Source organism: Meriones unguiculatus, chromosome 2 (genome assembly GCF_030254825.1).
Source record: "Meriones unguiculatus strain TT.TT164.6M chromosome 2, Bangor_MerUng_6.1, whole genome shotgun sequence".
Taxonomy (NCBI): Eukaryota; Metazoa; Chordata; class Mammalia; order Rodentia; family Muridae; genus Meriones; species Meriones unguiculatus.
The window spans coordinates 63,822,338-63,842,262 of record NC_083350.1 but is presented as its reverse complement, the minus strand read 5'-3'; the positions used below and the strand labels follow the sequence as shown (position 1 = coordinate 63,842,262).

The following is a 19,925-nucleotide window of genomic DNA, read 5'->3' as shown; positions in this document are numbered from 1 at the left end:
GGACTCACAACCTAGCCTAGTGCCAGGTTCTTGGTCCCGTTAGCAGTGTCAGGTACGAGTTCCATGGTACGGAACGGACCTTTCATCCAATCAAAACCTGCTTGGTTCCTCCCACACATTTTGTGCCACTATTGCAGACAGATGCTGCTGTAGGCCACACGGTTCCCGGTTGTGTGAGACAGATTACTTCTCTTCTTCCATAGGATGCATAGTAACTTCCAGTACCATAAGCACTAGTCAGTAGGGGTGATGCTTCTAGCTGGGCAGAAGCTCCATGACATATATAAGTGGTATCTTCAGCAATAGGACCTTACTGTCATGTTGGGGGCGGGGCAACCACCAGCATTGACAGTAGTCTGTGGTTTGGGGCAGGATCTGTACGTCTCCACTGGCCAACAGCTCAACATGATGTTACCCATTCCTGGTACTAGATGTTTAATTTGGTAGTATATCGTGGCTATTTGGGCACTGTCTTCCGCCATCATATGTTGATCCCACTTCCTTCCATACGTGTATGAGTTTCTATAGCAGTAAGTGTCCATATGTTTTTTCTAAAAGACTTGTGTTAGTTGTCCTTCCCCATATACCCTCCTTTACCCTGCTCTCTCACTCCTTCCCCCATTTAATCCTCCTATTCTAGTATATATATATATATATATATTTACATATACATATATATGTATGTATATGTATGTATGTATGTAACTATGTCCACTTTCTTAAGAGATCTCCTCCCTAGCTCATTACAAGGTCCCTAACCTCGGCAGTTATTCAGATTATAAAACACATATTAAAAGCTTGATTTCTAACATCTATATGTAAGACAAAACATGCAATACTTGTCTTTGGGAATCTGGTATGCTGCACTCAGGGTGATTATCTCTAGCTCCATCCATTTGCCTGAAAAGTTTATAATTTCTGTTTCTGTTTGTTTGTTTCTCTGTGTAGTCTTGGTTGTCCCAGAGCTTACTTTGTAGACCAGGCTAGCCTTGAACGCACAGAAATCCATGTGCCTCTGCCTCCCAAGTACTGGGATTAAAAGCACGCCTGCCATAATTTCATTTTTAACCGTTAAATAATATTCCATTGTGTGAGTGTAGCATCTTTTCATCATCAGCTGGTAAACATCTCGGCTGTTTACAATGTCTGGCTATTATGAATAGAGCAGAACCGAACATGGATACGCATGTGGGTATCCCTGTACTGACAGAGTCCTTTGTGTATGTGCCCAAGAGTGGTATAGCTGACTGTTGTGGTAGATTGCTTTTTCAGCCTTTTGAGGAACTTCCACACAGGTTTCCATAGGGACTGTACCAGCTTTCACTCCTACTAGCAATGAGTAAGTGTTCTGCTTTCCCCACAGCCTCACTGGCCCACGCTGTCTTTTGTTTTACTGATCTTGGCCATTCTGATTGACGCAAGATAAAATCTCAAAGTAGTTTTAATTTTCACTTTTCAAGTGACTAAGAATATTAAAATTTCTAAGTGTCAGCCTTCTATGTTTCATCTTTTGAAAAACATTTAGCACTGTAGCCCTTTTTTTTTTTTTAATTGAATTGCTTTCTTGATGTTCAGGTTGTGTTTAGGTTTTGGGGTTGTTGTTTTTTTTTTTTTTTTTTTGGTGTTTTTTGGTTTTTTGTTTTTGTTTTTTTTTTGTCACTGCTGTTGCTAGTTGTTTTTTAGTTCTTTGTGTATTCTAGAAACAAACCCTACATCAGATGGAGAACTGATAAGTAATTTTTTCTGTTCTGTAAGTTCTGCTTTGCTTGAATGATGGTGTATTTTGCAACACAGAAGTTTTTTAGCTTCAAGAGTTCCATTTATTAATTGTTGGTCTTAGTGCCTGTGCTTTTGCCTCCTGGTCAAAACAGCCTTTACTGTGCCCAGGGGATTGAGTGAGTATACCAATTTCTTTCCTACATGCTTCAGAGAATTTGGTCTTGTGTTTAGATCCTTTATCTATTTGGAGTTGAGCTTTTTGTGCAGGGTGATATATATATAGTTTTGTTTTTCTACATGTTTGAAGCTTTCAGTTTGACCAGCACCATTTGTTGAAGATGCTGTCTTTTCTCCAGTGTGTATTTTTTCTGCTTTTTAAAACTCAGATGTCTATAGCTATGTAGTCATGCTTGAGTCTTCAATTCTATTTCATTGATCATGGTGTCTGTTTTTATGCAATACCATACTGATTTTGTTACTATAACTCTGCAGTACAGTGCAAAATTGGGGATGCTGACTCCTCTAGCCATTGTTTTATTATTCAGATTGCTTTTGCTATCTGGGATTTTTAAGTTTCCATATGAATTTGAAGGCTGTTCTTGTTGGAATTTTGATGGAAATTGTTTTGAACCTGTAGATTGTTTTTGATATGATGGCTATTTTCACAATATTAATTCTACAGATCCATGATAATAGGTGATCTTTCCATCTCCTGGAGTCTTCTTCAATTTTATTTCTTTAGTATCTTAAAGCTTTTATTGTTCAAGTCTATCACATCCTTGATTAGAGTAATTTCAAGATGTTTTTGAAGCTATTGTGAAAGGTACTGTTTCCATGATTTGTTTCTTGGTATGTTTATCATTTGTGTATTAGAAGACTACTGATTTCTTGTGTTAATTTCACATACTGCTACTTTGCTGAAAGTGTTTATCAGCAATAGAAGTATCCTGCTGGAGACTTTAGGATCTTAAATATAAAACCATCTCATCTGCAAATGAGGATATTTTTCTCCTTCCTTTCCTACTTGTATCCTCTTGGTATTTTTCAGATTTCCTATTGCTCTAGCTCAGCCTTCAGGTAGTGTACTGAATATGTATGGAGAGAGTGGATATCCTTATCTTTTTCCTGATTTTAGTGGAAATGGCTTGAGTTTCTCTCTATTTAGGTTGGTGTTGGCTGTGGGCTTGCTGTGTTTTGCCTTTATTATGTTGAGATATGTCCCTTGCATGCCTAATCTCTCCAGGAAGCTTATCACAAAGGGGTGCTGGATTTTGTCAATGGCCTTTTCCGCATCTAACGAGATGAAATTTTTTATCTCAGTTTGTATAAGTGGTGGGTTACATTTATCAATTTATGTATGTTGAGTCATCCCTGCATCTCTGAGATGAAGCCTACTTGGTCATGGTAAATAATCTTTTTGACGTGTTCATGGATTCTGTTTGCAAGTATTCTATTGGAAAATCCTACATATGTTGTCATGTAGGTTCTCTCACTGATCTCTGAGTTCATCGATTTGGCTGGACTGGATGACGATCTTCTGGCTCTGCCTCCTTGATGATGGCATTGCAAGCATATGGCGCCACACCCAGCCTTGATATAGGAGTCAGGGATCCAAACTTGGGCCCTCAAACTTTCATGGCAAGCACTTCCCTGAGCCATCCCTTCAGCCCAGCTCCTACTTTTTGACCTCTTAAAATACTAGCTGTCTTTTTAATATAAATGTGTTACATACATACAAATTGTTTACAAAATGATAGTTGAAAAGAATAGTTCTTAAAAGTTGTCTCTTGGAGGACTGCTCTTTTCTGAAGGGAAACAGAGTGAGAAGATCTGGGAGGGAGGAGTGATTGGGGAACTGGGAGGAGTAGAGGGACAGAACTGCGGTTGGGGTGTATTGTATGAGAAAAGAATCTATTTTCGGTTTTTAAAAATATCAAAAAAATAAAAGTTGAGCTTTTAAAAAGTCCACATAGTTAACCTAACTTGAAATTTAAAATTCTTTAAGGAAATAAAACATGAAGTTTAGGAAGTCTGTTTGAATAAATTAGAGAGACTGGAATCGTGCATAGAATTATTTCATGAAGCTCAAAGGAAAAAAAGCATGAGCTGTTATTTAAACCCATAGCCATCTAGGGCCTATTTCTCTGGCTGCCAGCCTATATTTTTGAGCAAGTGACATATACAACAAATAAACTAGAAGATTCTGATTCCTCTTGAAAAACAAAAGCGTCAAGTAGACAGTTTATCAGCAATGTGTGTTGAATCGTATTCACAGCCTTTTCTAAAATGTGTCTGGGTAACACATGCAGCCATGTAGCCTACAATTTCTACAGGGTAGAAAATGTCATCATTCTTTATTGGAAATACCCTGAATAACATGATTTTTTTTTCTGTTATCATTAAACAGGGAAGGCCATGGTAAAATCTCAGTGTTTGCTGTCAAAATGGCTTTGGCTACATTGTGTGGAGGGAAGATCATGGACAAGTTAAGATGTAAGTGACTCCCTGCCCCCGCTCTGCTTGTCCCTGCTGTGTACCTCACACCTTCTCTCTTACTCCCGCCATGTCCTCCTGTCCATCTCTGCCTTCCCTCATTCTGTGAGAGCTGTTTCAAATGCAGTCTTCTTTGACCTTTACATTTTATAATAAGACTCTTTCCACAGTAGATAAATTTTAATGAAATGAACATTTTCTTCTGCTTTTGGATTATCATTATTTATAACTTCCCAGGTACCTCCAGCTAAAGTCTTTCTGATATTAAAGTGTTCAGTTTTCACTATTTGACAATGATGTTGTTATTTGGATTTCACCTTGTTCTTTACCGTAAATATTGTGAGTTGGCCATGGAGTGCTGTGTTGGGAAGGGCATGACCACTACCACTGATAATCCAGGTTTGAGACCAGACATGCCATTGATCACACTATGCGACATGATTACACTTCATTAATCTTTAGTTTCCCTCCACATCTTACCTGGGGGGATTTTATTAAACCTGGCAGGTGCCTCCTAGCTCTGTCAACCATAGGGTACCGTCCTCCCTTTCTGCTCATTAGATTCTGGGTAGTCAAAAGGGAAAGAGTAAAAGAAGGGGAAAACCTTTGCTCCTTTGGAATCTAGCCTGACTTACTACATGGACATTTTCTCACTGACTAACCAGAGTAGACAAAGGATAGCAAAACTGAGGTGCCATCAACTTCCTTCACTTCCATTTTTTTTTTCATGGAACAGCCAATGCACCTAGAATCCAGAGAAGCCTACCCAGACCCTGGGCCCAACTAGTTTCTCTTTGGTTAGCCTAAGAGAAAAAGAAGTTGAAAATTACCTACTTCATTGTTTGACTGGGAGATGAAAAGTTAGAAATTCCAGGAGCCAGTGGCTTTCTCTTCCATCTTTAAATGGCTTCAGGATTATCTAGGAGGCATTTTCTTCAAGATTAGGCTAAGAAAAAGTTTAACAGAATGACCCAAACCGGAGGTAAAAACCCAGAGGAGCCTGACTGCTGCCCTCGTGTCACAGTTGGCCACTTATTCTGAGGACACTAGAGAAATATTTCCAGAATTAAAATCTCCAAAAGCATCTCCTAATGCTTATTCAGGGTTGTACTCATGGACAAATGAATAAAAGAGTCATATATTAGAGTAAATTTGAGCCTAACTGATGAAAGACAGTTCTCTAAATGTTAGGACCTTCTGAGCATTTTGGGAAGCCACAGTCCTTGTCCTGGGGGACCTAGGCTATTCTTCTCAGCTTTCCTGGGAGTCAGATGCTGCCTTCCTTTGGGGTCAGCCATCTCAACAACCTCCTTTCCCTCTTTGCCCATCTCAGGCTACTCACTACAGTAGTTACTGTCACAAGAAAGATATAGCAGACACAGGATTAATCTTCACATCCTGGGCTGGGAAGATCCATTCTTCCTTTCAGGCAAGATCAGATTTGAAAGGAAGGCTGACAAGATGGCAATGGGCAGAGGTGGTTGTGCATAAACCCGCACACCTAAGTTTAATCCCAGGATTGAACAAAGTGGAGGAAGAGAACCAGCTCCCAGGATTTGTCCTCTGATCTCTGCACACACAAGACATTAACATCCACACATACATACACACATGCATGTGAGCACACACACTAAAAATTTTAAAATATACATCAAATGCACAGTTGGTAGGCAAGTGACTAAAAACATGAACTCTAGCTCAAGCTAATTTATAGTTGTGGTTTGGTTTGGTTTGGTTTGGTTTGGTTTGGTTTGGTTTGGTTTGGTTCTCTGAGTTTTTGCAATTCTTCGGCCGACCTGATAATGCAAAGAGATCAGTGTAATGGCTGCGGTGCTTTCTCTTCACTCTTTCTACCATCCTCCGAGAAGCCAGGTGAGCAAAGCAGGCTTGCTCTCCATGGACACAGTCAGTCTTCTTCAGCACAGTGAAGGAAGCAGCCACAGCAGGGATCCCAATGGCGACAGACACAAGTCCCCATGTCACAAATTCTAAAGAAAAGTGCTTGCAGGGTGTGTGTGACCACCATGCATCACTTTCCTGTCTGGAGAGCAGTGGGCCTCAGTCACCACCTTTTGTCCCTAGTTCTCCGGCAAGAGTCATGCTTATATTGGTAATCCCAGTAAGATGGTTGTAATGGCCTCCAGGTAATTTTGTTGAAGGCAGTTTGACCTTGAATATAGTTTTAAGCAATTTGATTTAAAAAGTCTCTCAAACATATTAGTACAAAATGAATATCCTTCAGCACCAACATTTCTAGTCTGAGTAATTGTTATTGATTGAATGAGACAATCCATCCACAGACAGAGATGGTTGGCTCTTGGCAAATGGGATTGTGGATTCTTTAATGCAGTTTTTTTCTCTTACAGCTCTTGTTTTAGGTATACAGCAGATAAGTCATGATTTCTTGTACTACTTTTGTGACAAGAAAAAGTAAAATGAAAACGTGACGTTTTTCAAGACTTCAAGATCTGAATTTTTGTTTCAGTGTCTGTAAATTTATCTAACATATTTGAGCCCATTTCCCAGCCATACTTGTTTAGCAATACTTCTATTTTTGTGCGTGGGAAAGAAGGATATTTGGTTTGTTCCAACTTGTCCCTTTTTATTGAGAGAACAGAGCAAGAATAATTTACTGAAATTCTTTAAAAGCAAGAAGAAAAACACAACAGAAAAATAAGGGAAATTTTATTAAAATCTTAGCTGGAGCTCCACAAGGAGAGCAACAGAACCAAAAACTCTGGGCTCAAGGGTCTTTTCTGAGATGATACTTCAACCAAGGACCATTCATGGAGATAACCTAGAACCCCTGCACAGATGTAGCCCATGGCAGCTCAGCATCCAAGTGGCTTCCCTAAAAATGGGAGCAGGGACTGTCTCTGACATGAACTCAGGGGCTGGCTGTTTGATCACCTCCTCCAACCCTGAGGGGGGAGCAGCCTTGCCAGGCCACAGAGGAAGACAATGCAGACACTCCTGATGAGACCTAATGGGCTAGGGTCAGAGGGAAGGGGAGGAGGACCTCCCCTATCAGTGGACTGGGGAAGGGGCATGGGAGGAGAAGAGGAAGGGAGGGCGGGACTGGGAGGGGTTGAGGGAGAGAGTTACAGCTGGGATACAAAGTGAATAAATTGTAATAAATAAAAAATGAAAAACTGCAATAAAGGGGACACTAACTCCACCTTACATTCAAGTTTCTACTACTTAGGGCCACTGGCAACCAATACATGGGGTGTCTGCTCTGTGACCGCTGGTGGCGCCGTTGGTACAGGCTGTGGAAAAAGGGTTACTTTCTGTGGGTATATGGCAGAAGACCGTAAACCGAAAGTGACCTAATACATGCCTTTTCTGCTTACTTGTTCTGGTCTTGTAATTACCCGCTCTATCAGTTGATTCTTGGACAGTCCTGTTGGTTGGTTTTTCTTAAATGTGTCCAGTGTATCTGCATACAAGCACAGATGCATAGACGCATATCCCAGCTGTGTGTGCAAGTGTGCGTGGGTGCATGCTTATGTGATGGAAGCCAGAAGACAGCCTTGGATGTCATATGGGGAAGTTTCGTCTGTCTCCTGAGACAGAATTAACCATTGGCCTGGAGCTCACCAGTTAAACTTGACTGGCTGGCCAGTGAACTCCAAGGGTCCTCCTGTTTCTGCCTTCCTCGATAGCATTAAAGTTCCAAGTGTGCACCACCAAACCCAGCACCGTTATAAAGTGCTAGGGAGCGAGCTACAGGCTCATGCTTACAAGCCAAACGCTGGACAACCTCAGCCGACTCCCCAGTCCCAACAACCCAGATCTTAAAGGAATCCCAAGCCTATAAGTCCACGGCTTGGAATCATGTTTTGTCTATAGTTTCTGGATGCTTTTTTTTTCCTTTAGTTCAGAAAACCCACACTGTAGCAGACACCTTGCATTTATCAAATTTATCAAATGTCTCTCTCTAATTGGGTTGATCTGCCTCCACAGCTGCCTCCAGGGCTGTGTCTCTAACTTTAAAGCCTTCATTATCTCCTAGCTTTAAATCTTTCTTTATATCCTTAATTATCTCCCCTGCCATCTTCCAGACACATTTTGAACTCCATAGCCCAAGTTTCAAGGCTATTTATATCTGCTGTCACCATCCACCTTGCCCTGATGCCCTTACGGACTCCCCTGAGAGCACCATGCTTGCACTCTCCTCTGGCCTGACCCTGTTTCCCTAAACCAGTTCCCTCAACTGTGCTGACTGCTCAGTGGCCTTTACCCTTTGCCCTGACCTCTGCATGCCATCCACGCTGCTCTTCCAATGTTCACAGCACAGTGTGGCAATCTGTGCTGTTCTATGAGGCGTCCTTCAAGCTTTTCTCAGTCCTCCAAGCCTCCCAGAGGTATACTCACTGATTAGCACAAGGCTACCCATTCGGCATGTGTCAGGTTGACCATAGCTGAATGAACCAGTGAAAGCTAACTCATGTTATGGTGCTATAGGAAACACCAAAAGGGTTATAATATGATTCGGAGCCACAAGAAAAACTCCCACTGGAAATTTCATATGAATGAATGATGTCAATAACAAAAAAAACCCCACACACACAGTATGAAATTAATAATGAAAATATCTAAGATGTGAACACTGTGTCCCACCTGTGAAATGTTTATTCTGAATGCATTACGTCTATTAACTGACGGAAATCTTGAAATAATCCCTTTTTCAAGCATTCAATATGTAGGTTGCAGGCTTATCCTCTTAAGCCCAAAACTAAAGTATAAACTTGTATTATTTTTGTATCAACTTCAGAGTTCCTTCATTTCTTTTTGATGACCTGTGTCAGCCATGCACAGCCAGCTCCTGATCGTCTCTGAGGTCCATACGTACTTTGACTCTTACTTGGCAACCCTCCTCAACACAAAGAAAGTTCACTTTAGTGTCATGTGTGCGGAAGGTCACTGTGGGTACTCCTGTTTTTCCTCTGGTTAGGAATGCACTGCTTTTCACTGTGTCCAAACTTTTGACACTTCGGGGGGAATGATTTACCTGGGTGTACAGTTCATAGAAAACAGTCTACTACATTGAGGAAGGCAAGGGGGCAGGACAGGGTGCCGCCCATAGCAGTGACATAGAGATAGTGTGTTCTCTTTGTAGACAATCAGGACGCATGAGGAACCAGAAGTGGAACCAGAGCTAGCACGCCCTTTAAGGCCCACCCCTGATGGCTTATATCTGTCCCGTGCCTCCCACCCTACAAGTCACCTGACTTGCCAAAGCAGCACCAACAGCTACATGCCAAGTGTTCAAAAATGAGCATTGGAGGAAGGGCATAGTTCCCATTCAAACCAGAACAGAAAGATTGCCTAAATTCTTTCACTTGGTGATTGGAAAAGCCCAGGGAACATTTCAAAAGGTGCCCTGGCTTGAAGAATCAGAACCTCAAGGACATTCAGGGTGATCCTGTTAGAACCAACCCACCTGCCTCAAAGCCAGCAGGATAGCAGTTCCCGTGGAAAAGCCAGTCAGGTTTTCCCAAGTCTTCTTTTCTCCCTCTCCACTGGAATGTTTCAGCTTTCATGTGTAAAATTAATCACCATGTTTTTCCACTGTCAACTTCTTCTTGACTTATTTATTCTTGGCCAGTTTGACTAGAGCCTGAAATAAAACTCACCAAGCAAACAACATTGCAGAGATGATGGGAACACTTTGGTTCAAAGTTAATTTCTTTTTTAGTTGACATAAAATTATTTGTATTAATTACTTATAATACGTTTTGCACATAAAATGCACTGTGAAATGCTTAAATCAATCTGGTTAACATATGCACCATTTTATACAGCATGTTGCGATGAGCATGTGTGCTCATCAACTGTGTTGACATCAGATTCATTACCTTGTCACCCTGCTAGAGAGCTTCTCTCGTGAGCTTGTTCCTTAGTTATAACTACATATTCTTTGGTGACGCGTTTCCTACACTGACTGTCTTTTAAGCCCTCCAGGCTCTGGTAATCACCATTGTACACTCTACATCTGAAATCAACAAATTTATTTTTCATATGAGTCTGAACATGTAATATTTGTTTTTGTGCATGTGACTCATTTCATTTAACAGAATGCCCTTCAACTTTGTTGCAGATGGTAAGATTTCCTTCTTTTTTTCTTTTTTTTTTTTTTTTTTTTTTTTTGGCTGAAGAATATTCCCCTGGGGATATGCCACTCTTACTTATCCACTCACTTATTAATGGACACTTAGGTTGATTACACACCTTTACTGCTGCAGATATGTTATCATAAAGATGGAAGTGCAGATATTTCATCGACAAACTAGTTTCACTTAGATGTAACTTTAGATGCACACCCAATACATACCTTTAAATATGTGCTCAGTAATAGAATTTTTGGATCATGTAGTAATTTTACTTTTTTTCTAATTGTGTTACTTACCTCCGTGATGACTGTAATTTTTATTTCCACCAACAGTTTACAACTATTCCCTTTTCTCTAAGTTCTCTCCCACACTTGTTCTCTTTGTGCTTTCATTTTCCGTTTTTACTAGAGAATCTACCTAACTATGGCTTTCATTTGTACTTACTATATGATCATTGATATTGAGTATTTCTGCAAACCTCTAATGAATTGTATGCCTTCTTTCAGAAAATACCTGTTTGGCTCCTTTGCCCATTTTTACTCAGTTTGTTTTCTCAGATGGTTAAGTTATTTATTTGAGTTCCTAGTATATTTTGGATATTTAACTTCAGAATTTCTACAATATCACTATTAATAACAATTGTGAAGCATCATTTTATCTGGAAGATTTAAAGTGCAGGTTCTAAAAACACAAGCCAGTAAAATCTTGTTATATGTGTAACATGTAATTACAGTATAAATGCGGTATCCTCAGGTTACATTTTGACCTTGAAAAATGAAACTCAGGGGCTGGAGAGATGGCTCACAGGTTAAGAGCACTGGCTGCTCTTCCAGAGGTCCTGAGTTCAACTCCCAGCAACCTCATGGTGGCTCACAACTATCTAAAATTAGATCTGATGCCCTCTTCTGGTGTGCAGGTGCACAAGGAGAGAGGACATTGTATATATAATTAATAAATCAAAGGAAGAAAGAAGGAAGGAAGGAAGGAAGGAAGGAAGGAAGGAAGGAACTTACTAGACTTTGTCCTGCACCTACACTGGCTGAGTGACGTCTACTTAGCATTAGATAAACTAATGCCAAATCTTTTTGTTCTGATAATTCCAGGGGGGGGTTATCAATCACCTTGGGAATTGAGCTGTAAATGTTTATTAGGCTCACATCATGGCAGGATGGAGCTCACAAGCTCAGTGAAGCCAGCAGCACTCTGGAAAATAATCCGATACCCAGACCTTACCTCATAGATCATCTATAGGTCCAGGCTCCTCATCACCACACGGAGACCCTTCCCTAAAATCCACGTGACTCCCACCCTGTCCAATAGTGTAGTTTCTAAAGCTTTTCTGCCTCTGTGGAAACTTACTCAAGGGCTGACATTTTCATTTCCTCCTTATCTCTATTTTACCCTTTATTTTTCTAATGTATGAAGTCGAGCCCTAAAATTTTGATGATGATACAAATAGACAAATTTCTAATAAGATAGGTGATACATGTACCTCCCGGTTCTATAGTGACAAGTTCATTCTGTTCCCTAAGAGGTTGGCAATTTTGTCTTACTGAAAAGTAAGTTGCCATGATAAAATGTCCTGACAGAAAGGAAGAAAAGCTTTGTTTTGGTTCATGGTTCCTAAGAGATTTAAGAGAACCTCTGACAGACTGCATCTTACAAAGCTCTACTTCCTGAGATTCTGCAACCTTCCCAAACAGCACCCCCTGATGGGGACCAGGTATTCAAACACCTGAGCTTATGGGAAACATTTCACCCTCAAACTGCAACATTATCTATGACATATACAAAACTTACCACTACAGCATTATATGTGAGTTGATAGTTAAGACAGTTAAGACAAAAAAAAAAAATGTTCTCTATTTTTTTTGATGTTCTCTGTCTTATCAAAATATGTTAATATTACCCAAATTGAAAATCACCTACAAAAAGGCACCAGACTTATAACAAACCCTGTCTTGAAACAAGAAAACACCGGATATCATGCTAAGACCATTCCAGCAGAAAAATTAGCTTTCTTATTATGTTTTCATAAATAATTCACTCTTTCTGCTTTATTTGTATCAGAGACGTTGAGCTAAAACTTTAAAATGCTTGTGTGGTAACATCTTCATCCTTTCTTTTCACCAGATATTTTCTCAATGATCTCTGACTCCAGTGGGGTGATGGTTTATGGGAGGTATGACCAGTTCCTCCGGGAAGTTCTCAAACTACCCACAGCGGTTTTTGAAGGGCCTTCATTTGGTTACACAGAACAGTCAGCCAGATCCTGTTTCTCCCAACAGGTAATTTTCTAAAGGAAATCCTTCCAAACACTGTTATTCTCTTTCTTTGAGTGACTTCTAGGCTCAAGTGCCCAAATTCTTCATGACAAAAGCTTGGGGCATATTTCTCCAGCCTTTGATGAACGACCTGTGATCCAGCAACTAGCAATATACCTGAAGAGTAATGATAGAGAGTGCTCACTGGCCAAGAGGCATCACGCTTATTATTTCTACTGTCTAATTTATCCTTTGTAGCAACAGATACCCTCACTTTCCTTGCATTAATGTTGCTATGTTTTCTAAAGGACTAAATTGTCACTCATCCCCCGAGTGAGGTAGTCCTGACCTCACACTAAGTTTTACCAACAGTAATCAAAGTAGAGGAGTCTCCTTGCACGCCACATCACTGTCTGGCTAGTCCAACACGTGATGAACAGTGCTGCCTAAATCTCCCACAGTCTGACGTAGTGATGCCTTGTCTCCTGGGAAGGCTTAGTTTACAGCATCTCAAGTTTAGACGTCCACGTAAAGACCATATGTGTTCATTCCCCAATACAATACAGCGCTAGTTTCTAACTTCATACACATAATACTCATTTACAATTGCATAAAGCTTAAACTAACCAAGTGCGTCGTCTCAAGCAGCCTTTGCAGTGAAAACATAAAACAAAGTTTAGAAGGGAAAGAAACGTGCACGACAGCTCCTGAAAACCCACACAACTCACCCAGCTAGTGACATCATCAGTCTGCGTTTACGTGGCCATCTGCGCCAGGCGGTCCTCAATCGTAGTGATAATCTGTAGGACTATCACTAACCTCCTGATGAGTAAAGACAGAGCTGGCTGCACTTGGTGACCGGGTGCATACTCTGCCCCTGAGCTCTCTAGACCGGAGGAGTCTGTGTGAAATCTTCAGGATCCCAACCCCGACATCCATCGAGGAGGGCCTAGGTGCTCTTTGCAGTCTCTCCACCTTGATATTCTGGTCCGAATTTTCAAACAAAACAATTTTGTTGTTTTGTTGACCACGAAATTCCTGCTATTCCCAAATTTCGGCAGAAGCAATAACACTAAATACTCAGTATGTAAGCAAATGAGGAAGCTCCAGAGGGAAGTCACTTACAAACAGCCCAATCAGCGCCCTGAGGCCCTGCTGGGCCACTGGAGATTTCAGCTCTTCACCTTTCTTTGTTTCACCCTGTCCCTTATCTCTGAGAGGGAAGCTGTCCGATCCTTGATCCTTGCGACTGGCCGCTGACTCAGGCTCTGCGGAAATGCTCTGGTCTCAGGCACATTCAGGCAGAAGCAGCCCTGGAAGTTTTCCATTCTGAACTAGTGCAACAACACCCTTTGGAAAGTTCTGTCTCTCCCTGTGTGAGGAGTTAACTGAAGGCTTGGTCTCTTGTTGTCAAATGCTAACACATGAGTTCAGGTTATTCTCTGACCTATACTTCTGTCGCTTTTCCTGTTCCGGTGCAGAAAAAGGTCACATTAAATGGCTTCTTGGACACGCTCATGTCAGACCCTCCCCCACAGTGTCTGGTGTGGCTGCCTCTTCTGCATCGACTGGCGAATGTAGAAAATGGTGAGTAGTTACTGCTGAGCCAAAACAGTATTAAAATTGCTCAAATTAGACCATCATATCTACAGTTATGACTTCCATGACAGTTTTAGGAAAATTTGCTTACTGGATCATTTATCCAACTTACCATCTGACCCTTAAGAGCTGCAAAATTAGGATGATGAATGCTAAATAATAATAATAATAACAACAACAACAATAATAATAATAACAATAATGCACTAAATTGCAATGTAACCTCAATTACAAAGTGCCTGTGTTCAACAGATAGATCCCAGTAAAGGATATTTTTTAACCAGTTTTTTTCCAAGCAATCAGCTAGGAATGGGTGAAAGAAATGGCAAAAAAATAAATGAAAGCAATAAGTGATAGCAAGTTGCTCACCTTAAGGCATCTATTTGAGGTTGTAAGTGTCCTCTAAGTAAACATATGTTGAAGACAAGAGTAATGTAAATTTCAGTGCATGTTTCTTTTCAAAAAGAGCAAAGGTTTCTAATATAAGAGATGTTTACCATTGACAAATCTAGATTTTAATGTAAAATACAACCTGGGACACAGTTTCCAAAAATTTACACATGGAACAAACTAACACCTATATTTCATGCTTGTAGTTTTATTGTCAAGCTGTAAAATTTCTCCAATTTGAGTAGAAAATAATCTATCCCATATCTATGTATTGCTTTAATATACATTGAGGATAAAGTTGGCTTCATTTTAAATTCTCATTTGGAATTTTTAGCATCTGACTCTTGTCTCTCAAAGTTTATTCTGTTTTCTTTGGGGCAAAATTTAAAGAATAAATTTACTAATTCCTTTGGAATTACCATAAATCACATGTACGTAAGAGCCAAGAGCCAGTAAATGGCTGTCATGAGACAGGATAGATTCAGAGTCCCGTCAGCATTCCAGCAGGAATAGTGTGCCAATCCTGACGCTGTGATTTCAGTCCTGACGTCTCAGTGCTTCCTGTTACAGGAGATCTGATTCCTAGGCACCTGTCCAGAGCAGATACCCAGCCTCACCTCACACCCTTAGCTTTCCTGGGAGCCAGGAGAAGGGCTTGAGCTATTCCTAAACAGCAGCACACGCAGAACACATTACCTTCCTTTTTAACATTTCACTTTTTATCATCATCTGTATTACTCTTCTTGCCTAGTAACTTTTAAAAAAATAAATAAATTTATTGTTGTTTTTGTTCATCTGTTGCTGCTACCACTGTTTCAGTATTTTTAACTCATGGCATGAGGACAACTTAGAGTTGATTTTTATATTAGCTCATAATCGCAATGATTTTACCTGGCCATCTTGGCAGTTCACATTTCCTGGCAAAACAAGGAAAGAGTCTCCCGAACAGTCTAAGTCAGAACTGTGCCCAAATAATTTGTTCATCTTCAGGGGACCTACTCTTCTGCTCCAGAATAAAAGGGAAAGACAGAGACAGAGACAACGAGACAGGCAGAGATGAGAAAATGTGTTTTAGATGAAGGCAGTGTAATTAATAAGCCCATTAGCTACTCTATTTTTTTAAGGAACAAAATTCTCTCATCTAATTTTTCTATCCCCCCATCTCATTCCTTTATTCCCCTCTCATCTTCTATTTCATTAACACTTGCCCCTGCCTCTTGGATACTTAACTGTATTCATCCATTCTGCTGCTGTGTCTTCATGACCTCTGTTGGTTTCCAGGAGACGATATGAGCAAAGATGGGTCAGTTTGGATGATTTACATTTTTATGACGTAAGAAATAGGGGTCGAAAGAGCAAACGTCATTGCTGAGATTTACTTTGCCAGAGGGCACTTATTCTTCATCCCTTTCTATACCTACCCCCACCTCCGCCCCACCCCACCCCCACACCCACACATGCTTGGAAAATACAGTTCCAGGAATAAACACGTCCCTCAGTCAAAATTGATTATGGTCTGAAGTCACCGAAGCGCACAGCAGAAGAAGAGAATTCCTCGTAAGTCGTGCTTTTCTTTAGTCTGGTTTACACTCTTCCTGCTTTTTTTTTCTCCTTATTTGCTTCCTCCCTAGTCTTCCATCCGGTTGAGTGTTCCTACTGCCACAGCGAGAGCATGATGGGATTTCGCTACCGATGCCAACAATGTCACAACTACCAGCTCTGCCAGGACTGCTTCTGGAGGGGGCATGCAGGAGGCTCTCATAGTAACCAGCACCAAATGAAAGAGTATACATCGTGGGTAAGTGAGGTCCAGGCGGTGTTTAAGGGTGGCTGTGTGTTCCCCAAGATGAGAAGGAATGATAGGCGTGGTGTGTTGGTTAGGGTTCTCTGTTGCTGTGATAAAGACCTAAACAAAAAGCAACTCATGGGAAAAATTCCCAGGTCACAATCCATCACGGAGGAAGTCAGGTCAGGAACTCTAGTAGGAACCTAGAGGTAGAAACTGAAACAGAGGCCTTGGAGAAACTTTGTTTATTGGCTTGCTCTCATGGCTGGCTCAACCTGTTTTCTTATGGCACCCAGGACCACCTCTTCAGGATGGCATTCTCCACAGAGAGCTGGCTTCTCTCACATCAATCATTTTTTTATTCACTTTATATCCTGGTTGTAGCTCCAATTCACCTCCCCTCCCAGTTCCACCTTCCCTCCCTTCCCCCACCCCCCTCCCCTCTTGCCCATTCCTCAGAAAAGGGGAGCTTCCTTTCCCATCCACCCCAGCTCATCAAGTCACATCAGGCCTGAGCACGTCCTCTTCCCCTGCGGCCTGGCAAAGGCAGTCCTGCCAAGGGGAAGTGATTTAAAAAGCTAGCAAGTGAGTCTGTGTCAGATGCAGTCCCTACTTCCCTTACTAGAGGACCTGCTTGAAGCCTAAGCTGCCCATCAGCTACATCTTTGTAGGAGGCCTCGGCCCAATTCATGCATGGTCCTTGGTTGCTGCTTCAGTCTCTGCAAACCCCTCTAGGCCCTGGCTAGTTGGCCTCATTGGTCTTCTTGTGGAACTCCTGTCACCTCCAGGTCCTTTTCTCTTTTCTTCCGCTTTTCTACAAGACTCCCTACACTTCGCCCAATGTTTGGCTGTGAGTTTCAGCATCTGTTTTGAGGTGCTGCTGGGTAGAGTCTCTTAGAGGACAACTCTGGTAAGCTCCTGTCTGCAAGCTTAGCAGAGTATTATTAATAGGGTCAGAGGTTGGGACTCTCCAACAGGATAGGTCTTTGGTTGGGCCAGGCATTGGTTGGGCAATTCCCTCAATCTCAGCTCTATCTACTCTATCTTTATCCCTACACATCTTGTAGGCAGGGTAAATTTTGGATCAGAGGTTTGTGGCTGGGCTGGTGCTCCCCTTCCTCTACTAGGAGGCTTGTCTAGTTAGAAGGTGTCCTCTTCAGTCTCTATGGCCTCTGCTACTAGGAGACTGTGTTCTCCCCACCCCCAGGATCTGACCCTAACTCAGGTCTCCAGCTCCCACAACAATCATTAATGAAGAAAATGCTCCATAGACTTGTCAATAGGTAAATCTGACTTGTGCCAAGCTCACAAAAAGGGGAAGGGGGATTAAGGTCAACCTTAACCTCTGCTCCTTTCCCACTCCCTGCTATTTCTCATCCTACTCGGGTCTCTTACCTTTTGTATCTGAGCCAAGTATGGCTTCCGAGACTTAAAATATTGTAAGAACCAAACTATGGTTCTTCTCAGGATTATAGACAGGCCAGCAATGAGCTAATCAACAGAAAGGCAAGCCGTCCTGGGTCAGTTTTATTTTGCTGGGAAGTATGCATCTTTCTAAGTTTCGCCTCACTATTTTCTATGCAAATTAATTTAAAAAAAAAAAAAGAACTTAACAGTTTCCTGAGATTACCTGATTTCTTTCAAGTAGTATGAGAATGTGTACTCACCAACACTGATCCAGCTTCAGATTTTTTTTTTCAGGGAATGGAGAGGGAAACTTGAAGTTTTAAGATCTTTTCATAGTGGGAGGAGTTAACTGAGTTAACTTAGTAAAAATGACCTGTCCGTGTGACAATAGCATGTGGCACCTGTCTGTGGAGGAGGACACTGGTGTGCTTACTGTTTGTGGGGCTCACTGTTCCTCTGATCTACCCCAGTTAAACTCAAAGTTCACTTCTCACTCAGTCTCCCAAGTTTCTTGTTCTGTGTCTGGATTGGTTGCTGTCGGCTGTATCATCAGCCAAGCCAACTGAGCTACTTTCGATAATTCAATCCCAAGAGTGCAAAGTTGTTTGATTTATTATATATCCAAATGTATCACGTAGGTTTTATGTATAGAGTAGTTTGCTAAATATTTTATATGCACATATATTATGCGACTTCCTGAGGAACAAACATCTACCTCCCCAGTGGGGGTTTGATGCCTCTTTCTTTCTTCCCTAGAATGGCTTCTCATCTTCCTCCCTTTGCAGGTGTTATTCCTCCCATTCCCTGAGATTTTCTCAGATGGTTTGAGTGGTCCCCTAAACCTCAATACATGTTTCCCTGCACACTGGCTGCTTCCATTCAGCATTTGCAGGACTTTTCAGCAAGGGCTGGCTTGTTTCAGGACGCATCTTCCTGGCTTAGAGGACAGGTGCTCAAAACAGAGTTCTTCAATGAATGAGTTAGTCAAGAAATGAGTGAATGAATATGCAGCATTGGTAAATTTTTAGACTCGCCTGAGAAAGTACATAGTCAAGGATATTATTCTCTTTCTAGAAATCGCCTGCTAAGAAGCTGACGAACGCACTAAGCAAGTCCCTGAGCTGCGCTTCAAGCCGCGAACCTTTACACCCCATGTTCCCAGATCAGCCTGAGAAGCCACTCAACCTGGCTCATATCGTGTGAGTGTCTCTGGCCCCAGACTAGGATCTGACTTCCTTCACTCACACAAGCCTGGAGCATTCCCACCAAGACAACTTCACAGCATGTGTCAGGAACCAACTTTTATTTATTCGTCTTTTTTCTCTTTTTGGTTAGTCATGAGTCTCATTGTAAACTTTTCACACATATATCATTACACTCTGTTCTTATTCATCTCCCATTACCTTCTGCTATACCTCTCCCCCCTTCTTGCTGGTTCCCTTCACCCCCAAAAAAATTTTCTTCTGCTTTCATCACATGCACACACGCATGCGCACACACACACTTGCAAGCTTTAATTTTTTTTTTTTTTTAAGTATAAAAGCAATATGATGCCGGCATAGGCCAAACACCCACAAAACCAACATGAAAACCACTCTGTGGAATGGAGCTAACTTACTTTTTAACTTTTATTTTTTTTAATCATGCTCCAATAAACAAGCCAGGAGCACATAAACCAGGGAGCCATCCCAAGGGGACAGCGGCTTCTGGGGATTGCAGCCCCGGAGCTGCCGGGCTACAGTCTGCCCTTGCCCTTGGCATCACCAAGGAGACACAACATCAGGCTGCTCAGGAAGGAGCGCAAGGTGGAGGAGGCCGTGCTGTGGGAACTCTGCTCACTCTCCACTGGCTGCTGTCACGCCAAGCTGCTGGGCGTGGAGAGTGAGTGGCAGGGCGTGGTCCTGAGAGCACTGCAGCATAGCAGAACGAGGGGCCTGCTGCAGAAAACGAGTCACGATCAGTGCCACCACACATGCCCAGCCAGGGCCTTATACGGTCAGCGCTTGGGAGTGTGTGTGTGTTTGTGTCTGTCTGTCTGTATGTATGTATGTGTCTCTGTGTCTGTATGTGTCTGTGTCTGTCTGTATGTATGTGTTTCTGTGTTTGTGTGTGTCTGTGTATGTCTGTGTGTGTCTGTGTGTATATATGTGT

The 19,925-nt window shown here is 41.7% G+C and overlaps 1 protein-coding gene across 15 annotated transcripts in view; it reads left to right on the top strand.

The window, feature by feature from the left end:
* The window catches only part of Dtna (dystrobrevin alpha), a 358,988-nt gene that overhangs the window by 278,258 nt on the left and 60,805 nt on the right, over positions 1-19,925 (top strand). For all 15 annotated transcript variants that reach the window (XM_060377612.1, XM_060377620.1, XM_060377611.1 and 12 more), the window contains 5 exons: positions 4,127-4,212; positions 12,462-12,616; positions 14,074-14,179; positions 16,213-16,379; positions 18,849-18,973. In XM_060377612.1, the coding sequence (XP_060233595.1) occupies positions 4,127-4,212; positions 12,462-12,616; positions 14,074-14,179; positions 16,213-16,379; positions 18,849-18,973 (639 nt within the window). The remainder of the gene's footprint in view (positions 1-4,126; positions 4,213-12,461; positions 12,617-14,073; positions 14,180-16,212; positions 16,380-18,848; positions 18,974-19,925) is intronic.